Here is a 17,990-nt window from a genome sequence, read left to right as displayed (position 1 = left end):
AAACGGCAGAGCTAGGTAAACAATTGAAAATCGCGTGCACGTGTTGCGCCGCGCGCCGCTCGCCGGGCGCCACGCGGCTGATTCTTCATTGTGTGAGTGCGAGCCGCGTTTGTCGTTTGACTGTGTGCGGAGAGCACGATATCACGATTTGTTTATTGTTACTTGATTTTACTGTGTTAATGTATTATTTTTAAGCGATTGAGTGTTAACGTTTTGAACGTAAGTGCATTTTACAAACAACGTTATATTGAGAAAGCTGAAAGTTTTGATTGGGAATCAGTAAGAAACTTTTATATATTTTTCCCTTATTTATTCTTCTTTTAATTTTTTCTATTTGATTCTTCGTTTGGTTTCTTTCTTGTTGTCTATAAAAATGTGCGAGCCCTTAGAAAAGAAAGATAAGCGAAGTTTTCAGGAAGCTTGGCTTAGCGACACTCAATATAAATTTTGGATACGTAAAGTACCGTTGAATGACGATCTTTATCATTGCACTGTATGTAAGAAAAATTTTTCTTGTAATACACGTATTTCAAGACATGCAAATTCTACGTGTCACAAAAAAAATCTGCAAAAAGCTACATTTTCTTTAACAAAAATTGACGATATAAATGAAGCTTCTCAGACAAAACAAAAATTTCGACAAGAATGGTTAGATATTGAATTGTTTAAACCATGGTTACGTGAAGCATCACATGATAAAACATTATTTTTTTGCGAATTTGTAAAAAATACATGGATGCTAGATTGTCACACATTTATCGTCATGCAGATTCCGCAATGCACTTAAAAATTGCTGCAGATAGAAATAAAGAAAGAAAAGAAACAGACGAAGATATTAATATTACGGACGAATCGCTTTTGTCGTTTGATGAGCGAAAGAAAGCAGCAGAAATTAATATGCTGCATTTATTGCCGAAAAAAATATTTCTCATCAAACGGCAAAAGATATTCTCTCATTTTTCCAAGAGATAGGAAAAGATTCTAAAGTATTAGAAGCCATGAGCATGAGTCGAACTAAATGTAACAAAATCATTTCAAACGTATTATGTCCAGTTGAAACCAATCGTGTTGTTGACATTCTGCAAAATAATAAATTTACCATTTTTATTGATGAAACGTCTGATATTACAAATCAAAAATGGATGACGTTTCATAGTCGGTATGTTGATCCTGAAACATTAGATGTTCGCTTGCAAGTGATTAAATTAATCGATATTGATGCAAGAAATAGCAACGCGGAAGAATTATTTGAGGCATTTAGGAATGTTATGTATAAATTACAAATTTCATTTTTAAACACTGTTGCCTATCATGTGATAATGCATCCGTAATGACAGGCAAAAAATCATCTTTTAAAACAAAGCTTGGGAACATTTGTAAAAATCTTTTAACATTGTCTTGCCCATGTCATTCCGCCGCGTTAATTGCACATGCTGCATGCAATAAGATTCCAGACTATTGCGAGGAATTTATTTAAAAATAGCAACTTTTATTAACAATAGTCCCAAGTGATCTGCTATTTTTCAAGAATTTTGTGAACGTTTTCAGGAAACAAACCGCAAAATTTTAAAATCATCCGATACACGATGGCTTTCTCGGCATTTGTGTATTGACAGACTTTTGGAATATTGGGATACTATTAAGCTTTTTTTACAAGAAACTGTTATAAATGAAAAGATAAAGACTGGCGAATATTTATTAAATATTATGCAAAAACTTGATGTAAAAGCATATTTGTTATTTTTAAAACATATTTTAAATTTTTTTAATATGTTTAATGCATTCTTCCAAGCAATAGAAACGAGAATACATCTATTGCAACCAAAATCACTTCAGTTTCTAATCATGATTTGTAAACCTTTTATAAAAACAGAATGTCGGTAAAACATACGGCTTTAGCATCCTATTAATCGCTCCGGGAGCGATTAATGACGTCATAAGACCAATCACAGCCCTTCTTCTGAAGAAGGGAATAACTGTGATTGGCCAGTTCTAGAGGAAAAGAAACAAACGTGTTAACTCAGCACTGAGTATCATGTAATTTTTTCCCTAGGGCGGAAACGTGAAAAGTGAAACGTTAGTAGGTATGTATCACTATGGGGAGACGCCTGTGACGTCACTGGCGCCGTCCTCCACCTTTCTACGACGGCTCCAGTGTGACAGGCGGCTACCTATAGTGGTACAAATGTTACATTTATGAAATCTCTCTCTCTCTCTCTCTTTTTCCTTCCTTTTTCTCCTCTTGCATTTACTCGCTTCCCCCACTCCCACCATAAAATTTTTCAAATATACTTTATTGGTACAAATTTTGATAAATACTTATTTATTTATTTTTTTTATTCTAATAACAAAAGCACATCCTTAACATAAAGCTTAAAGAAAGGTTTTTTAAGAAACAAAATATTTTTAAAATAATTTTGATTACAAATATTTATTGATTACATGTTACATTTTACGACATACATATATTTCCTGTTGCAGTAGTAATACGAAATACGAAGTAATCTTAAATATTTATTTATTGATTACATAAACACGTTTTAACAAATACATATATATATATTTTTTATTGCATGTGCACGATAGTTTTACAATCCATAATAATACGAAGTAAAAACTTGTATATTTTAAAGAAAATATAATGGTACGTAGTTAAAAAGCAATACAGAGCGACTAAAGAACACATAACGATTAAGTCTGTACTCTTCGCTCCATAGTGGTCAGTAGTGTTTTTTTAATTTTATCAGGGGTAAGCTTTTTAAAATATTTTAATTCAATTTACAACTTTTTAGTCCTTGTTTTTTCCTGTAACGCTGTATCAGTTGTAACTCTGTAAATTAATACATTTATTATTATTAAGGTAATTAATAAACTTGAATTCAAAATATTACACATTATATTTACTTAATGATTTTTTGCGCTATAGAAGCTCGATATATCGTTGTTAATTCAAGGAAAATAATATGAAATTCTTGCTCAGTAAATAACAAATATTTTGCATTTAGTTCATCATAAGTCTGCTTTTCAAGAATATTGCGCACGTTTTTAATAAACTGTATCACGGTACATAAATCCATTTTTAAATCATTTTTACGGATTTCTATATGTAGCTGTTTGATTAGAAGATGTTGGCAATAGTTAACGCATTAGACGATTGCTTCAAGTCTTCTCAGACGTTCATTGATGCACACACATATTTTTCTAAGATTGTCAAAATGGTTTTTTGCATAATTATGGCTCGGGGGCTATATTTCCTTTTTTTCTTCTTCGATTCATCCTCCTCTTCCTCTTCGTTACAATTTTGCAATCTATCGATGATTATACACCGCTGACCGTATGAAATTGTAAAAAGTAGTGAAAAATCTTGTTTTACAAATTGTTAATCACGCATTTCGTTTGCTACTGCATCTTCTGAAACAAAATATTCAGATATGGTATTAAATTCCTTCTGAAAATTATACCAAGCATCTGCTTTAAACGATAGGCCCATAAAATCTTTTCCAATTAGACGGATTACAGGATATAAATCACCATCTTTCTGCTCTTCGAATCCAATAACTACTTTCTTGCCAAAAGAAAGATTTAACTTGTATATCGTAGGCAGAAGAAGTTGTTTCTCGAAAATTTTGGGTGATTCACTTATTTCATGAGACGTACCATTGTTGTTGCTGTTGATAATTTTCTTTTTGCCATGGTTATCGTAAATAAGTAAGTAAGCAAATAAACTTGGTACAATACAGGGCCCAACACGCAGTGTTGGGTAGTATCTCTATACATGTATCTAGATACATGTATAGAGATACATTTTGTATATCTGAACCTGTATCTGAGATACATTTGAATTAGAGTATTTGTATCTGTATCTAGATACAAAACACAGTATCTGAACTGCTTTTCAGATACATTTTCAGATACATTTTCAATACATTTTTACGTACTTTTGTCTTTATTGGGAAAAAAATGTTTTTTAATGTCATTTTTGATTTGCTATTACTGTCGATAGCGTCATTTAGATTTGCGCAAATAGTACTTATGTATAAAATAACTTTGCTATCTAGTCTATAGAATCATCAGATTTTGTGCATATTACATACATTATTAATATTATTATTATTATTACAATAAAATATAATTTAAAAGACGAGAAACGCAAGTTTATTCAACAATTCAACAAACAAATAAAAAATTCGGAAAAGACAGTAAGAGTTCAGCGACAGGTATTTATGCGCAACACAAAAATGTAATTATTTATTTTATAATGCGCTTTTCGTGTTGCGCACAAACATTTAAATTTTTCAGATTTTTTTATTTGAATAATTTAAGAGTATCTGATACGTATCTGAGATACTTTTAAAGTATCTGAGTATCTGTATCTATATACATTTTGATTTGTGTATCTGTATCTGTATCTAGATACATTTTTTTATAAGTATCTGTATCTGTATCGAGATACATTTTAAAAGTATCTTAGCCAACACTGCCAACACGTACACTATGTATATATAATTTACTCAGAGAGAGTCTCTCAGAATGTATGACGTTATATTACGAATGTCTAATGAAGATTGCTTGATTGAAAGTAAACTGTGTTATAGAGCTGCTATGCAACAATGACAATAGGTGAAATGACGGGAGGTATTCATAAATCTTAGTAGTGATTTCCCAAAGACGACGATTCCCCAAAGTACCAAGATTTCTACGGGGAGTGATCTCATCACAAATAAAAGATAGTGCCTTTGCACGTGTTCGGTAATATGAAACTCTAAAACACCGTTGCATTATCACGTCATCGTGAGATGACTATAAGCCGCTCGGCACGTACACCAGATCGAAACAAGAGTTATTTTTTATATAATATTATAATAAAAATAATTAGCAGGATATTTATTAATGTTATTTAATACTACTATTAATTACTATTAAAATCTACAATTTATTTTAATATTTTAATATTTTAATATTTTATATATTGAACTTGATACAACCAGACATGAAATACATGTGTTGCATTGTCATAAAAAAAAAAAAAAAAAAAGTAGAAATGTTAAACCAAATGATGATAGAGGTAGAATCTTATAACTCCGAACAGCGAGATTTTTTTTGCAACATTTAGTATTGTGCGAGCTTTGAAAGAGGCTAAAATGAATCTCTACGAAATCATATCCAAAGTACAACGTATTTTGATACCCTATACGCCGTATTTACGACGTGTTTGTAATAGTACATGGTGCGCCCGTTTGCGAAATTTTCACGAAAAGCTTATTGAAAAATTTAAATTTTTACCCAGCAAACACATATTGTAACAGTTATATAACATAAAAGATTAAGGTTATAATAACAATTGTTACATCTTTACAATATAATTATTATATACCATTCGCCTATAGTTGGTATATAATGTATGTTATAATCCTGTTAAGAACAATTATATAACTGATAAATGTTAATGTTACGTAAGTTCAATTTGTAACAGTTATATAACATTTCTATATTAAAGTTATATACATTAAAAATTGTACCTTTTATAAAATATATAAAAATACAATTTTAATGTATAAAATTTATAATTGTATTACTACTATAGATAAATATTTAGCTTATAACAGCTGTCTATATACTGCGCTCTCAATTTTTATTTGTATTTGAAATTCGTTTTTTCTTTGTTTCGGCAATTTTAAGTTTACGGCCACCGATATATTTATTACACTGACAAGGGAACCTCGCGAACCCGAAAATTTTGATTTTAATGAAACTTGGCATAAATGTAGAGGGGGTAAATACACGAATTTAAAAATTATAAATTGGTGCTTATAAATGGTTTAAAGGGTTGAAACCACCCTTCAAAAATTTAGAGTTTTTGCCTTTTCTCGAAATATCTCGTAAACTAAACAAAATATAAAATGTTTCATACAAAAGTTTTACGGCATGAATACCTCTATTTAAATATTCTATTTATTTTTCCCCAAATTTTTTTTTCGAAGAAAAAAATTTGTTTTTAAAAAAAATTATTTTTAAATAAATAGCATAGTTAAATAGAGGATATTTATACTGAGGTTCCCTTGTGAATTATTGCAAAGATATATCACATGCCTCGTTGGCCGAATGATGAGGACGCTCACCCAGAATGTTGAGAGATCCAGGTTCCTTTCCTGGCTGGGGTTTTATTTTTCGCGATAAAAATTTTCAGTTTTTTGGAGGAAAGAGTTTGTATAGATATATGCTTCTAAGCATCAAATTATTAAATTGCTAATAAATTTAATTGTGATATTACGTTTCGTGTAAAGGCTGTGTTTCAAATCCGACAATTTGCACGCAATTCGCATGGGCTAAAGAACGTAAATAAGATTCACACAAGAATTATTATTATTATGCATCAAGATCCGCGTTTGACCGATATCGGCAATTCTTATCGTTAAATTCGAATTTTTATTGGTTCTTTTATGTTGTTATTATATACATGTTATCAAGTTCATCATGCTATATAATTATACAGTTATGTAACTACTATGTTTATTTTCTGTGAGGACACGCTATGACATAGGCCAATATTTATAATCAAATCTTATTCAAGATCGTCTCAAGTAATGTCATAAGATGCCAATACGGCTCTGTGATTGGACTGATAGCATCTTAAGACAGTACTTAAGATGATCTTAATAAATATAAGACCCGACTATGAATACCGGCCATAAGGTTGCGCGAGCAAGTAGCATTTGATTCAGTGCACGCGCGCCACTAAGTTGCTGCGCAAAGCGTATATCAATTGTTTTTTGATAGCGTCGTCGCATCGTGGTTGCGTTGTGGTGGCATTATTTTGTCTTCTTTCGATCGATTGCCATTTTAACGAAATTACTCAGTGATTAGTATTCAATAATTGTGAGATTGGGCATAATATTAGTTCTTCTATTTGACTTCAATATTGGTTTGTCGTTCCCAAAAGTAAGAAAGGAATCATATAGTACTCCAAAGAAGAACTTACTTCTCCGGACCACAAAAGAACACTCGGCAAGTATGCATTATCTTACATGAAAAATTTACATTTCGGACTTTGCATTGTAATATTTCCCGTAGGATGTCCACAGAGCGTCGAAAGTCCTCACTGTTAGATATCTTATGCTAATTTCCTTCTCAGTAACAGTTTTGATTTTTTAGATAGCTTGATTACTGTGGGATTGGAATTAATTCTCCTATTTGACTTCAATACTGTTCGTTCCTACGAAGGAAACTATATAATACTCCAAAGAAAAATTTACTTTTCCGGACCGCATACAAAAACCACTCCCGGCAAGTATAATATGTTATATTTATGTATATAGTATTGGTTAACCTACAAGAGTAATATTCATTTCTCGTGTATATATATTATTTAACTCTTTGTAATTAATTGTTATCCAGTCTTATTTTTTATTTATTGGTATTTATAAGTACATTGATTGCAGCTATTCGAATCTTTGTTTTTTATTCAATTTTATTTGGCTCGAATAATTATCATATAGTTTGGTGACACTTCATTAAATAACTGGGATAATTTTAATTCATGTGCATATAAAATCTTTTAGCTTTGCTCTTTTAAATTCCGTTGAATATTACGTCGATTTCTACATATATATTTTCGTCATCTCACTGTTAGATATCTTATGCTAATTTCCTTCTCAGTAACAGTTTTGATTTTTCAGATAGCTTGATTACTGTGGGATTGAAAATATTAATTCTCCTATTTGACTTCAATACTGTCCGTTCCTACGAAGGAAACTATATAATACTCCAAAGAAAAATTTACTTTTCCGGACCGCATACAAAAACCACTCCCGGCAAGTATAATATGTTATATTTATGTATATAGTATTGGTTAACCTACAAGAGTAATATTCATTTCTCGTGTATATATTATTTAACTCTTGTAATTAATTGTTATCCAGTCTTATTTTTATTTATTGGTATTTATAAGTACATTGATTGCAGCTATTCGAATCTTTGTTTTTTTATTCAATTTTATTTGGCTCGAATAATTATCATATAGTTTGGTGACACTTCATTAAATAACTGGGATAATTTTAATTCATGTGCATATAAAATCTTTTAGCTTTGCTCTTTTAAATTCCGTTGAATATTACGTCGATTTCTACATATATATTTTCGTCATCTCACTGTTAGATATCTTATGCTAATTTCCTTCTCAGTAACAGTTTGATTTTTCAGATAGCTTGATTACTGTGGGATTGAAAATATTAATTCTCCTATTTGACTTCAATACTGTCCGTTCCTACGAAGGAAACCATATAATACCCCAAAGAAAAATTTACTTTTCCGGACCGCATACAAAAACCACTCCCGGCAAGTATAATGTTATATTTATGTATATAGTGTTGGTTAATCTGCAAGAGTAATATTTATTTTTGTGTATATATATTATTTAGATATATTATTATATATCTTTGTAATTAATTGTTATCGTCTTATTTTTTATTTATTGGTATTTATAAGTACATTGATTGCAGCTATTCGAATCCTTGTTTTTTTATTCAATTTCATTTGGCTCGAATAATTACCATACAGTTTGGTGACACTTCGTTAAATAACTGGGATAATTTTAATTCATGTGCATACAAAATCTTTTAGCTTTGCTCTTTAAATTCCGTTGAATATTACGTCGATTTCTACATATATATTTTCATAATTTCGGTATTAGATGCGAATTTTCTTTCTTAATTAGTTATTGTTATTGCTTTATTCTAAAATTTGACTTTGGAAATCTGAAAATGATTTCTCATTCATATTTGTGTCTTTTTATTAATAATTGTTTCATATAATTATCTAATTTTATCCTTTTATATTTATATTTTATTTTTTTTTATTTTATTAGCAACATGTCCAAGAATTACCATTGTTTATCAAAAAGGCGTAAAAACCAAATAATTTCATTAAATATTTTAAAATTAGATAAGGAGAAAACTGCAGATATACATGAGAAGCCTTTAAAAACTGATTTTGATATAAAAATGCGTACAGAGGCAAATTCAGAGTTTGTGATTTCTTCAAATGAGGCTTGTGCTAATTTCTCTGTCAGTAGTAATTTTGACTTTTCAGATAGTAGTTTTAATGATAGTTTTTCTAATGACATCTCAGACACATCAATATGTAATAATTCTGCACTATCTGATGCCTTAACCGAGTCGATCGATTTTGAAAACGAAGATTTAGTGGAAGATAAAAAAGATTCTTGTACTTTAGAAGAAGATTTGCGAAATTTAGTTTCGGATTGTTGTATTCCACAAAGCACTGTTGATAAACTTCTTCTCATTCTGCGAAAACATGTGCGCAATGATTTACCCCGCAATTGTAGAACGTTAATGAAAACGCCACGTAATATTTCCAAACAAATATCTTCTGTTAGTGGCGGCAATTACATACATTTCGGATTGTCTTTAGGTATAAAACGTTCTATACTCAAATATTGTCGAATAATGCCTCATGAAATAAAACTAAATATTAATATCGATGGTCTTCCTTTGAGTAAGAGCTCAGGCAGTCAATTTTGGCCTATTCTTGGTGCAATTGAACTTGACAATCTTCATACAGAGCCTTTTGTGATTGGTATGTTTCACGGAATAACCAAACCAAATAATGTGAATGATTTTCTTCGCCCTTTTGTTGATGAAGCGCGTATTGTTCTTCGAGATGGTATTTCGTCAGATAATCAAGATTATCATTGTAAAATCAGAATAAATGCAATATTGTGTGATGCACCTGCTAAATCGTTAATTACTTGTACGAAAGGCCATGCAGGGTACTTTTCATGTTCAAAATGCGTACAAGAAGGTGATTTCATATGCAATCGAGTGGTATATCCCGAAATTAATTGTATGTTAAGAACAAATGAATCATTCCGTACTCGTAATCAATCTGATCACCATACAGGTGATTCATTTTAGAAAGTCTTGATATAGATATGGTTTCACAAATACCTCTCGATTACATGCACTTGTTTGTTTAGGCTCAAGGCGTTTATTACAATTTTTCGTTAGGGGTCCAAAAAATGTAAGATTGTCAAGTGATGCAATTCGTATTATTGATCAATACCTAATTGACATAAGGAAATTTGTAATTAAAGAATTTGCAAGGCTGCCAAGAGGATTGTTATTTATCGACAGATGGAAAGCCACGGAAATTCGACTTTTTTTGCTTTACATAGGTCCAGTTTTATTAAAATCATTTTTATCGGATGATTATTATAATCTTTTTTTATCGTTTGCAATAGCTATTCGTATTTTAGCCGATCCAGAACGATGCCTATCTTTAAACGATTTTGCACATTCTTTGCTAATTTGGTTTATTTCTAACTATGGAAATGCATTTGGGTTCGAATATCTTTCGCATAACATACATAATTTAGAACACCTTGCAAATGATGTAAAAACGTTTGGAAGTCTCGATACTTTCAGTTGTTTTAAATTTGAAAGTTACATGCAAAAAATTAAAAAGCGAATTAAAATTGTGGTAAACCATTGGAAGAATATTCAAATCGTTTTTTCGAATCAAATCGACTTCCGCCCGAACAACATTATTTAAATCTTATCCAATTATTCATTATTCGAAAACAGCTCACATATTGGACAATAATATATCTTATTTAGAATTTAATGGCTTTAGCGTTTTTACAACAGAAAATGAAAATTGTTGTTTGTTGGAAGATAATTCTTTAGTTTTAGTTTCAGAAATAATTCAAGATAGTAAAAATATTCCATATGTACGTGTAAACGCATTTTAGTAACGGAATCATTTTTTACCACTCCTTGTAATTCTAAAGAACTACTGGGCATATGTACATTTTCAAAAACAAGTCCTGTCATTGTAGAAAAATTGCTGGCTACAAAAATAAAAAGAAAATGTGTAAAACTGAAACATTTTAATTTGCACGACACGTACGTAATAATTCCACTTTTGCACTCACATAAATAAAATTATTTTTATCTTGTATTAATTTCATCTTGTAATATTTAATTTCATCAAATCATGTATTTTTTTTTACTCTTTATTCTGTAATGATATTTGAACCTTATGCATTTCTTCTCTTAAGGTTCCTTCTGACTCACTGACTCACTACTATCTCAGAATGTGACGTCAGAAACGAGAAAATATACAATAAAAATTTTTGCGAAATATATTATAAATGGAAAAATGTTTTAATAAAATAACAATTGCAATGCGATAGAATCAACTTGTAAATTATACCGAAAATTATCTTTTTGTTTTGAAGAGAAATTTAATCTTATTTATTTCTATATATTGTTAATTTGACAGATATCATAGCTATGAACGTAGCTTATTTTGTTTTTGGTTATCTTTCGTTCCAAATATATGGTTATTATTAATCATTAAAACAAAAGAAAAATTTTCAGTATATTTTACAATCTTTTACATCAGTCGATTCTATTAAATCCAAATGTTGTTTTATTGAAACATATTTCCATTTTAATATATTTTGCAAGAATTTTTATTGTATATTCTCTCGTTTCTGATATTATATTTGAGATAGTAGTTTTGAGTTAGCAGGAGCCTTAAAAATTAAATTTTCAACTCTGGGCAAGGACGACTTATTTAATTCTCTACAATTATGATTCTTCTTTTCTTCTTCTTCAATGACACTACTGTTTAAAGTCGAATAGTAGTGGCCTCCTGAAATTTGGCCTTCTAGATATCTACATTTTTGCATCCGCATTCTCCGTGTCCTCCCATTTCATCTTCAATCTTTCCCTTGGACGATTCCCATACAAATTATTGCCGATTACAAAATTATTGAGTAGTCTTGTGATCTGAAAACATTGCCGACCCACGGAAGCGTAATGCTTATATATTTGTAGTTTAGGTGTCTGTGCGATATAACTCGTGATTATATTTTATTCTTCATATATCCTTTTTCTGTATCGGGCCATAAATTTTTGGCAGAATTTTTCTTTCAAAAAGCGTCCAAAATGTCTGCAATTTTTTCGTAATTGATCATACTTCACATTCGTGAGCAACCATGCTGCGTATTAATGTTTTATGAAACATAACTTTAGTTTTATGAAACATCTCACGATGACGATTGATTTCTTTATATTTTACTTCGAAAATTGTAATTAATTTTAGATTTTTCTGATATCATTTATAATAACTTATTTTCTCTTCAAATATTTATGTCATGCGTATTCAATACTCGAATGAGTTAATAATTCATCGTTCATTCAAACATTTAATATACTATAGCAAATTTCTGACTTTGTATATAAATATTAGTATATGAATATAAAGTTTGCACATAATTTCAGATAAAAAATATGACAGACACAAGAAAGATGTGGGCAGTTGTCCAATTCATATGTGATGAGAGTTTTTCGGAGATTCCATCGAATTGGATCAAGCCTAAGCCTAATACAAACAATAAAGCTACTTGTTGGGTGGCCAGTGACAAAAATGTAAGTTCGTTGATCGAACACCGCACCGAACCCAACACACAACAATGGAATTCATTTGATATCAAAATTATCAAATATTGCTGTAAGTAAACTGACAATGAGTTTAACAACATCTCTTATACTTTTTATTTCTTGTTACACACACACACACACACACACACACACACATTTTTGTATTTCTTTCTTTATATACGCATGTATTCATAATTTATAACTTGCACACAATACAACTTTTAGTTTTCTCTAACAATTTTCTATACGATAAACACATTCAAAGAATCAAGAACTTCTCATAGTATATATACAAGTTTCTCGCAGCCTTATTGAGAAACTACGGTAAACACATACTGTGCAAAAATTTGCATAGTGTAAGCGAGCGACCTGTTCTTTAAAATTAGCCGTATATTTACTTTGAGCTATAATTAAACGAATCACTCGCTCGTTTAGTTATTCCAAATTTTATCAATGACTTTTAATAAGAATTTCATTTGTAGACTCACCTGTCGCGACTAATTTGCCTCACTACCGACTAACTGTATTATTTTTTATAGCATCACTTGCAACTGCAAGGAAAGCAGCTGCAAACGCTAATTACACAACAACAGAAGAGGATGTCAGTTACTTTGGAAGAGGTCAGCGAAAATTTAGAAACAATTATTTGGAAAGTAATTCGGAGGAAGAGCAAGAGACCGATGACGATGAGGAAGAGGCAAGCCAAAACAAAGAAACAGTCAAAAAACTAATTTCCAAAAAGAAAATTATAAAGCATGCAAAACGAAGTAAATTTACATTTAAAATTATTTTTATACTTATATATTCAATATTCCAGACCCTTTCAAGCAAGCAAATGTTAGCAGCATGCATGCAAATTGGCAGCAAATTTGATCAAAATTTCACATTCTGTCGACAGAGCTTGTTGACAGGCAATGTAAGCAGATTGGCAGCAGAAATTGTGCAGTCTGCAAGCTGAGTAAATGTGCTACCAATATGCGCACAGACTTTACGCGCAGGATTTCTGCTGCGAATCTGTTCACATTATCTGTGCAGCTAGACTCTGCCACATTTCTGACAACAGTTTGACAACACCATATGATAAGTAGCTTTTGTGTGAAATTTTATTGCTTTCTGATTATAAATTTACTACAGCCTCTGCTCAGAATTTGTCTGCGCAGATTTGGCTATCTGGTTTATTTACATGTGTTATATTTTGTATTTACAGCTATTAATAAGTCTACTTTTCTTACGTCTATGCCAGTTTATTCGAATATCATAAATCCCGCCAAAATATGGCTACTGCAAAGAATTCTGAAAGTGTATCTGAACAATGAGATGAGGATTGAGGATAGCGCTGCATTATTAAAAACAGTAATTTTTTAATGCATATATCTTAACATGTAGATTTTGAAAATATTCAGAGAATATTAGAGAAGATAGAGAATATTATAAAAATATTTTCTGTACCCTGATAACAACGATCTGATAGTTCAGATACATCCCGAAGAAGTGCGGAAAAAATCTAAACTTGCGACAGAAGTGCATAATATCTGTTATTGAATGAATACTTACTGTACTATTGCAGCAGTCTGCTGTCAGTACTCATTCAATAATAGATATTATGCACCTCTGTTGCAATTTTGGACTGTTTTTTGCACACTTCTTCGGGACATCTGAAATATTAGATTGTGTTACCAGGATATATTCTCAGAGCATTCTCGGTACCATTTATAATGTCATGTTAGAGTAATATTTGAGTGTATTTTAAAAAGATTCTGAATATCTCTATATTCGTTGTACTTACGATAATTTAATGGTCGTAATTTGGAATTTAAAATAGAACTTAAGAGTCTTATCTAATAGATATAATGTTTTGTTTATTTCTTTATTATTTTACTTTACTTTATTATTTAAATTATTAAAATTTTATTAACTTAATAAGCTAATAAATAAAATTTTTTTAAATTTAAATTTTACAGATGATGACCAACCAACCTGTGGAACTAATTTCGAAACAACCTGATACAGTTACTATGAATCCCGTTTTAGACTTGAATTTAGAAATGTGCCAATTATTGATATTGCTCATGGAAATGATATATTGCCAAATGGTTACAACGTATTGAAGGTAATTGATTAATCGTTTCCATACCAAATATTTATTGTCTATAAGTGCGTGAATATAATGTATTATAGTTTACGTTTATATTTTTATTTTAATTGCAGATAAATTGGATAAAATATTGAGAACAGAGGTTTCTGTGAAAAGTGAATTGCGAAACATATCTCACAGATTAACAAATCTTGAGGTACTAAGAGGACCAGTAGAGGCTGTTGATAATGATAACGCTGACGTAATAACGGAGTTATTACCATTATCGAATATAGATAACATTAAAATGTTTGAAAAATTTATAAAACCAAACGAAAGTAGCAACATCACAGTTTGTAAGTATATTTATATTATACTGTATACTTTGTTATTTAGCATTTATAACATTCTGTGCATTTATAACTTTCTTTATTGTTTTAAATTTTAATTTTCAAAAACAATCGGAAAATTTTAATATTAAATTTAACAGTTTTCTTTTATAGTTCTCTTTATTTTTATTTTCTATATTTAATATTTTACTGTAATTATATTAAAAAAAAATGTATTTATATTAATATATATATTTAATGTTTTATAGAAAAAAATAATAATGAAAATTGGAGGAAATACACCACGCTTGACAATTCATCGAACTCTAGAAAGAGTGTTTACTAATAAATGTGCCTTGGACTGCTCGTGGAAGGGAGTGAGAGCAAATTTCAGAGTATGTGATCTACACTTCATGAAAATGATAAAAAGTAAGAGTTTTATATTTGTGTGTAAATCTTTCAAATTTTGATAGAAGATATAAATTATTTTTTATATTTTATGTGAATCTTGTATGAGTAATCTTGTATTAATCTCCCATTTTTCTAACTTTATGATATAAAATTATATTATATATATATATATATAGAAACAATTTTTTAATGAAAAGAAAACAAGGGAAATTTGTCACCGTTTGTTTTCTTTTCTTAGTGAATTATCATTTACCAGAAAAGTGGAATCTAATGAGAAAATGCACTTGGTTGCACTTCAGTGGTTGTTTATTTTACTACCAATAATTGACTTTTGTCTTTATGCTTTATGCTTTTCTGCCAAAGTGTAAAATTCAGAGTTAAAAAAGTTAAATTGGAGTCTTCAACGATCAAACCTTTGTTTAAAGCCTGGAAAATAATGATAAACATTTTACAAATATATTTAAATTTGAATATATAATTTGTATCCGTATTATATCAAATTTACACATATTTGTATGATTGTTTCGTATTTGCAAAAATCATTAAACAGAAAGGATCGAGTTTATAAGCAATGATTTAAATATCTTGACTTTCTTGCAAAAAATGAATAATCAGTTTTTTAACAAAACTATTCTTATGTCCGATGTCTTCTATTAAATATCACACACAATAATTTTTTTTTTCAGATTCTGTTTGCTCCACTTATTCTACTTTAACTGAAGCAGAATTTGAGGCAACAGCAGCTGAATGGTTTCGTTTCGCTAAACAGCGAGCTGCTCGGGAAGAGAAGAGGTCTAATTTACAACAGCTTCCAGCACCAGTAGATCAAGAAAATAATTAAGAAAAAGAAACAATGATTATATTATATATCTTATATAGTTTATAATTTTTTATAATATTCTAAAATATAATATTTAGTTTATGAAAGTTTATAAACGTTATAAATGAATAAATAATTTAATGATTCTAAAAAATTCAAAATTTGTTATATACATTATATACCTTAATGTAATTAAATAATATTAAAAATACATAATATTACTATAATAGATATGTAACATTTATAATATTAAATACACTTAATTTTATAATATTTATACTGTAGTAATGTAACAAAATATAACATTTAGATAACACATATAATTACAATAAAACAATAATATAATTTATATAACGACAGTATAACGATTATATACGGAAAAATATAATGATTATATAATATCGGTATACCTTGAGTGGGAAATTATTACTAACAAGAACGTAACATGTTGCAACCATGTTATATAACCTATTATATTCTAGTATTTTTAAATATATAATTGTTATAGTAGTGTTATGAATGTGTGTTTGCTGGCGGTAATAATCGCTTCGGTTTACGTATCATTATAAAGGGTTCTAATAGAGGAATTACTGATGATAGTGATATTATTAATATTGTTACAACGAATTGTGCAACCGGTTACAAAATACTGAATATGTTCAACAAATAGTGACCAGAACAAACGAACGTCGTGGTAAGTAAAAAAAAAAAAAAAAATAAAAACAGAATCTGATAGAATATAATATTTATAATTTTCTATACTTTTTAAAATAGCATACAAGAATTAATGACAGATGAAGATGACGCTATTTTATTGGAATTGTTCAACAATTGAAAATAATGATACTACTAATGAACCAGTACATGAAGAAAAAAATGTAGAACCACACCGATGCAGAGAGAGTTTACGACAGTTCTAACCTGTTTGAGGGGTTGTAGTTGGATGTGGCAAGAATTTCTTCGTTTTACACCATCAACTTCATTAGAAATAAAGCAAGACAATGAAAATCATAAAAATAATAGCTATGTACTGTAACCGCCGCTCACGAGCGACGGCCAACTTCGCCTCCGTCCCTGGTCGCGGCCCTGAGCCGCCCGGGTGTCGGGGCGACTATCCTCGCGAGGTTTTCCGACGTTATCTAAGTTGGGGCGCCAGGTACGTTAAGCGTACCACTCTGTATTCACCTACTCGCAAAACAAATGTGAGGATACTCGACTTTCGGGAGAGACGGGCGCACGTTAGGCGACCGGGACGTTAGCGGCTCCGAGATCCAGCTGGCTCAGCCCTCAAATGGCAGAGGGGGAGGTTCGGTGCGGGCGGATGGAATCGGGAAGGCGAGAGAATTACTGTTACGACACAGATTGTAACAAATAAAAATAACAATTTGTATTTGATCGTATAAATACAGAAATGGACGACTCTGCGGAGCGGTGGTGGCTCGCGCGCGTTATCAGCGGGTGGCCGCTGGATATCAAAATTTGCGAGAACGGTATGTTGAACGAGCGGGCTATGATGCGTACGCGGGAACTCTCCGACTTGTCTTACGCTGGACTCGGGCGTCGTTGGAGGACGCCGACTTCCGTCAGGGTGACTCGCCAAGGGCGCACGGGACGGATCGCAACTCCGAGCCCGCGCGACATGCGACGGACTCGTGTTCTCCCGTGCTCGAACGATTCTCGCGAAGATAAGCGCGATGATTACTAATGATTCGCCAGTACGGCGGGTACAACGAACGCGTCGATAATTATCCGAATATACTCCCCGAAGGGCTCGCAGTCACAGTGCGATCGACCCAATTATACAACATTGACGAACAAAGTCTTCTACGACGCGACAAGATACAGCGCGGGAATAACCCGCGACACGACGACCGGACGCAACAACAATT

General features: G+C 30.9%; 2 protein-coding genes across 2 annotated transcripts; both read left to right on the top strand.

Annotated features, from left to right (window-relative positions):
- The first annotated feature begins 373 nt into the window (after window positions 1-373).
- LOC118648751 lies at window positions 374-8,624 on the top strand. Its single transcript, XM_036295158.1, has 5 exons — window positions 374-493; window positions 6,865-7,009; window positions 7,153-7,284; window positions 7,677-7,811; window positions 8,200-8,624. Exons 1-5 carry the CDS (start codon window positions 374-376, stop codon window positions 8,385-8,387), a joined length of 720 nt encoding a protein of 239 aa, XP_036151051.1. The 3' UTR covers window positions 8,388-8,624.
- A 6,260-nt stretch (window positions 8,625-14,884) lies between these two features.
- Window positions 14,885-16,213, top strand: LOC118648752. The gene is made up of 3 exons (XM_036295159.1): window positions 14,885-14,897; window positions 15,140-15,299; window positions 15,968-16,213. The coding sequence occupies exons 2-3, from the start codon at window positions 15,152-15,154 to the stop codon at window positions 16,120-16,122; spliced, it is 303 nt and encodes a 100-aa protein (XP_036151052.1). The 5' UTR covers window positions 14,885-14,897; window positions 15,140-15,151; the 3' UTR covers window positions 16,123-16,213.
- Window positions 16,214-17,990: the final 1,777 nt, after the last annotated feature.

Source organism: Monomorium pharaonis, unplaced genomic scaffold (genome assembly GCF_013373865.1).
Source record: "Monomorium pharaonis isolate MP-MQ-018 unplaced genomic scaffold, ASM1337386v2 scaffold_65, whole genome shotgun sequence".
In the NCBI taxonomy this organism is placed as follows: domain Eukaryota; kingdom Metazoa; phylum Arthropoda; class Insecta; order Hymenoptera; family Formicidae; genus Monomorium; species Monomorium pharaonis.
This window is presented reverse-complemented; position numbering and strand designations above follow the sequence as displayed.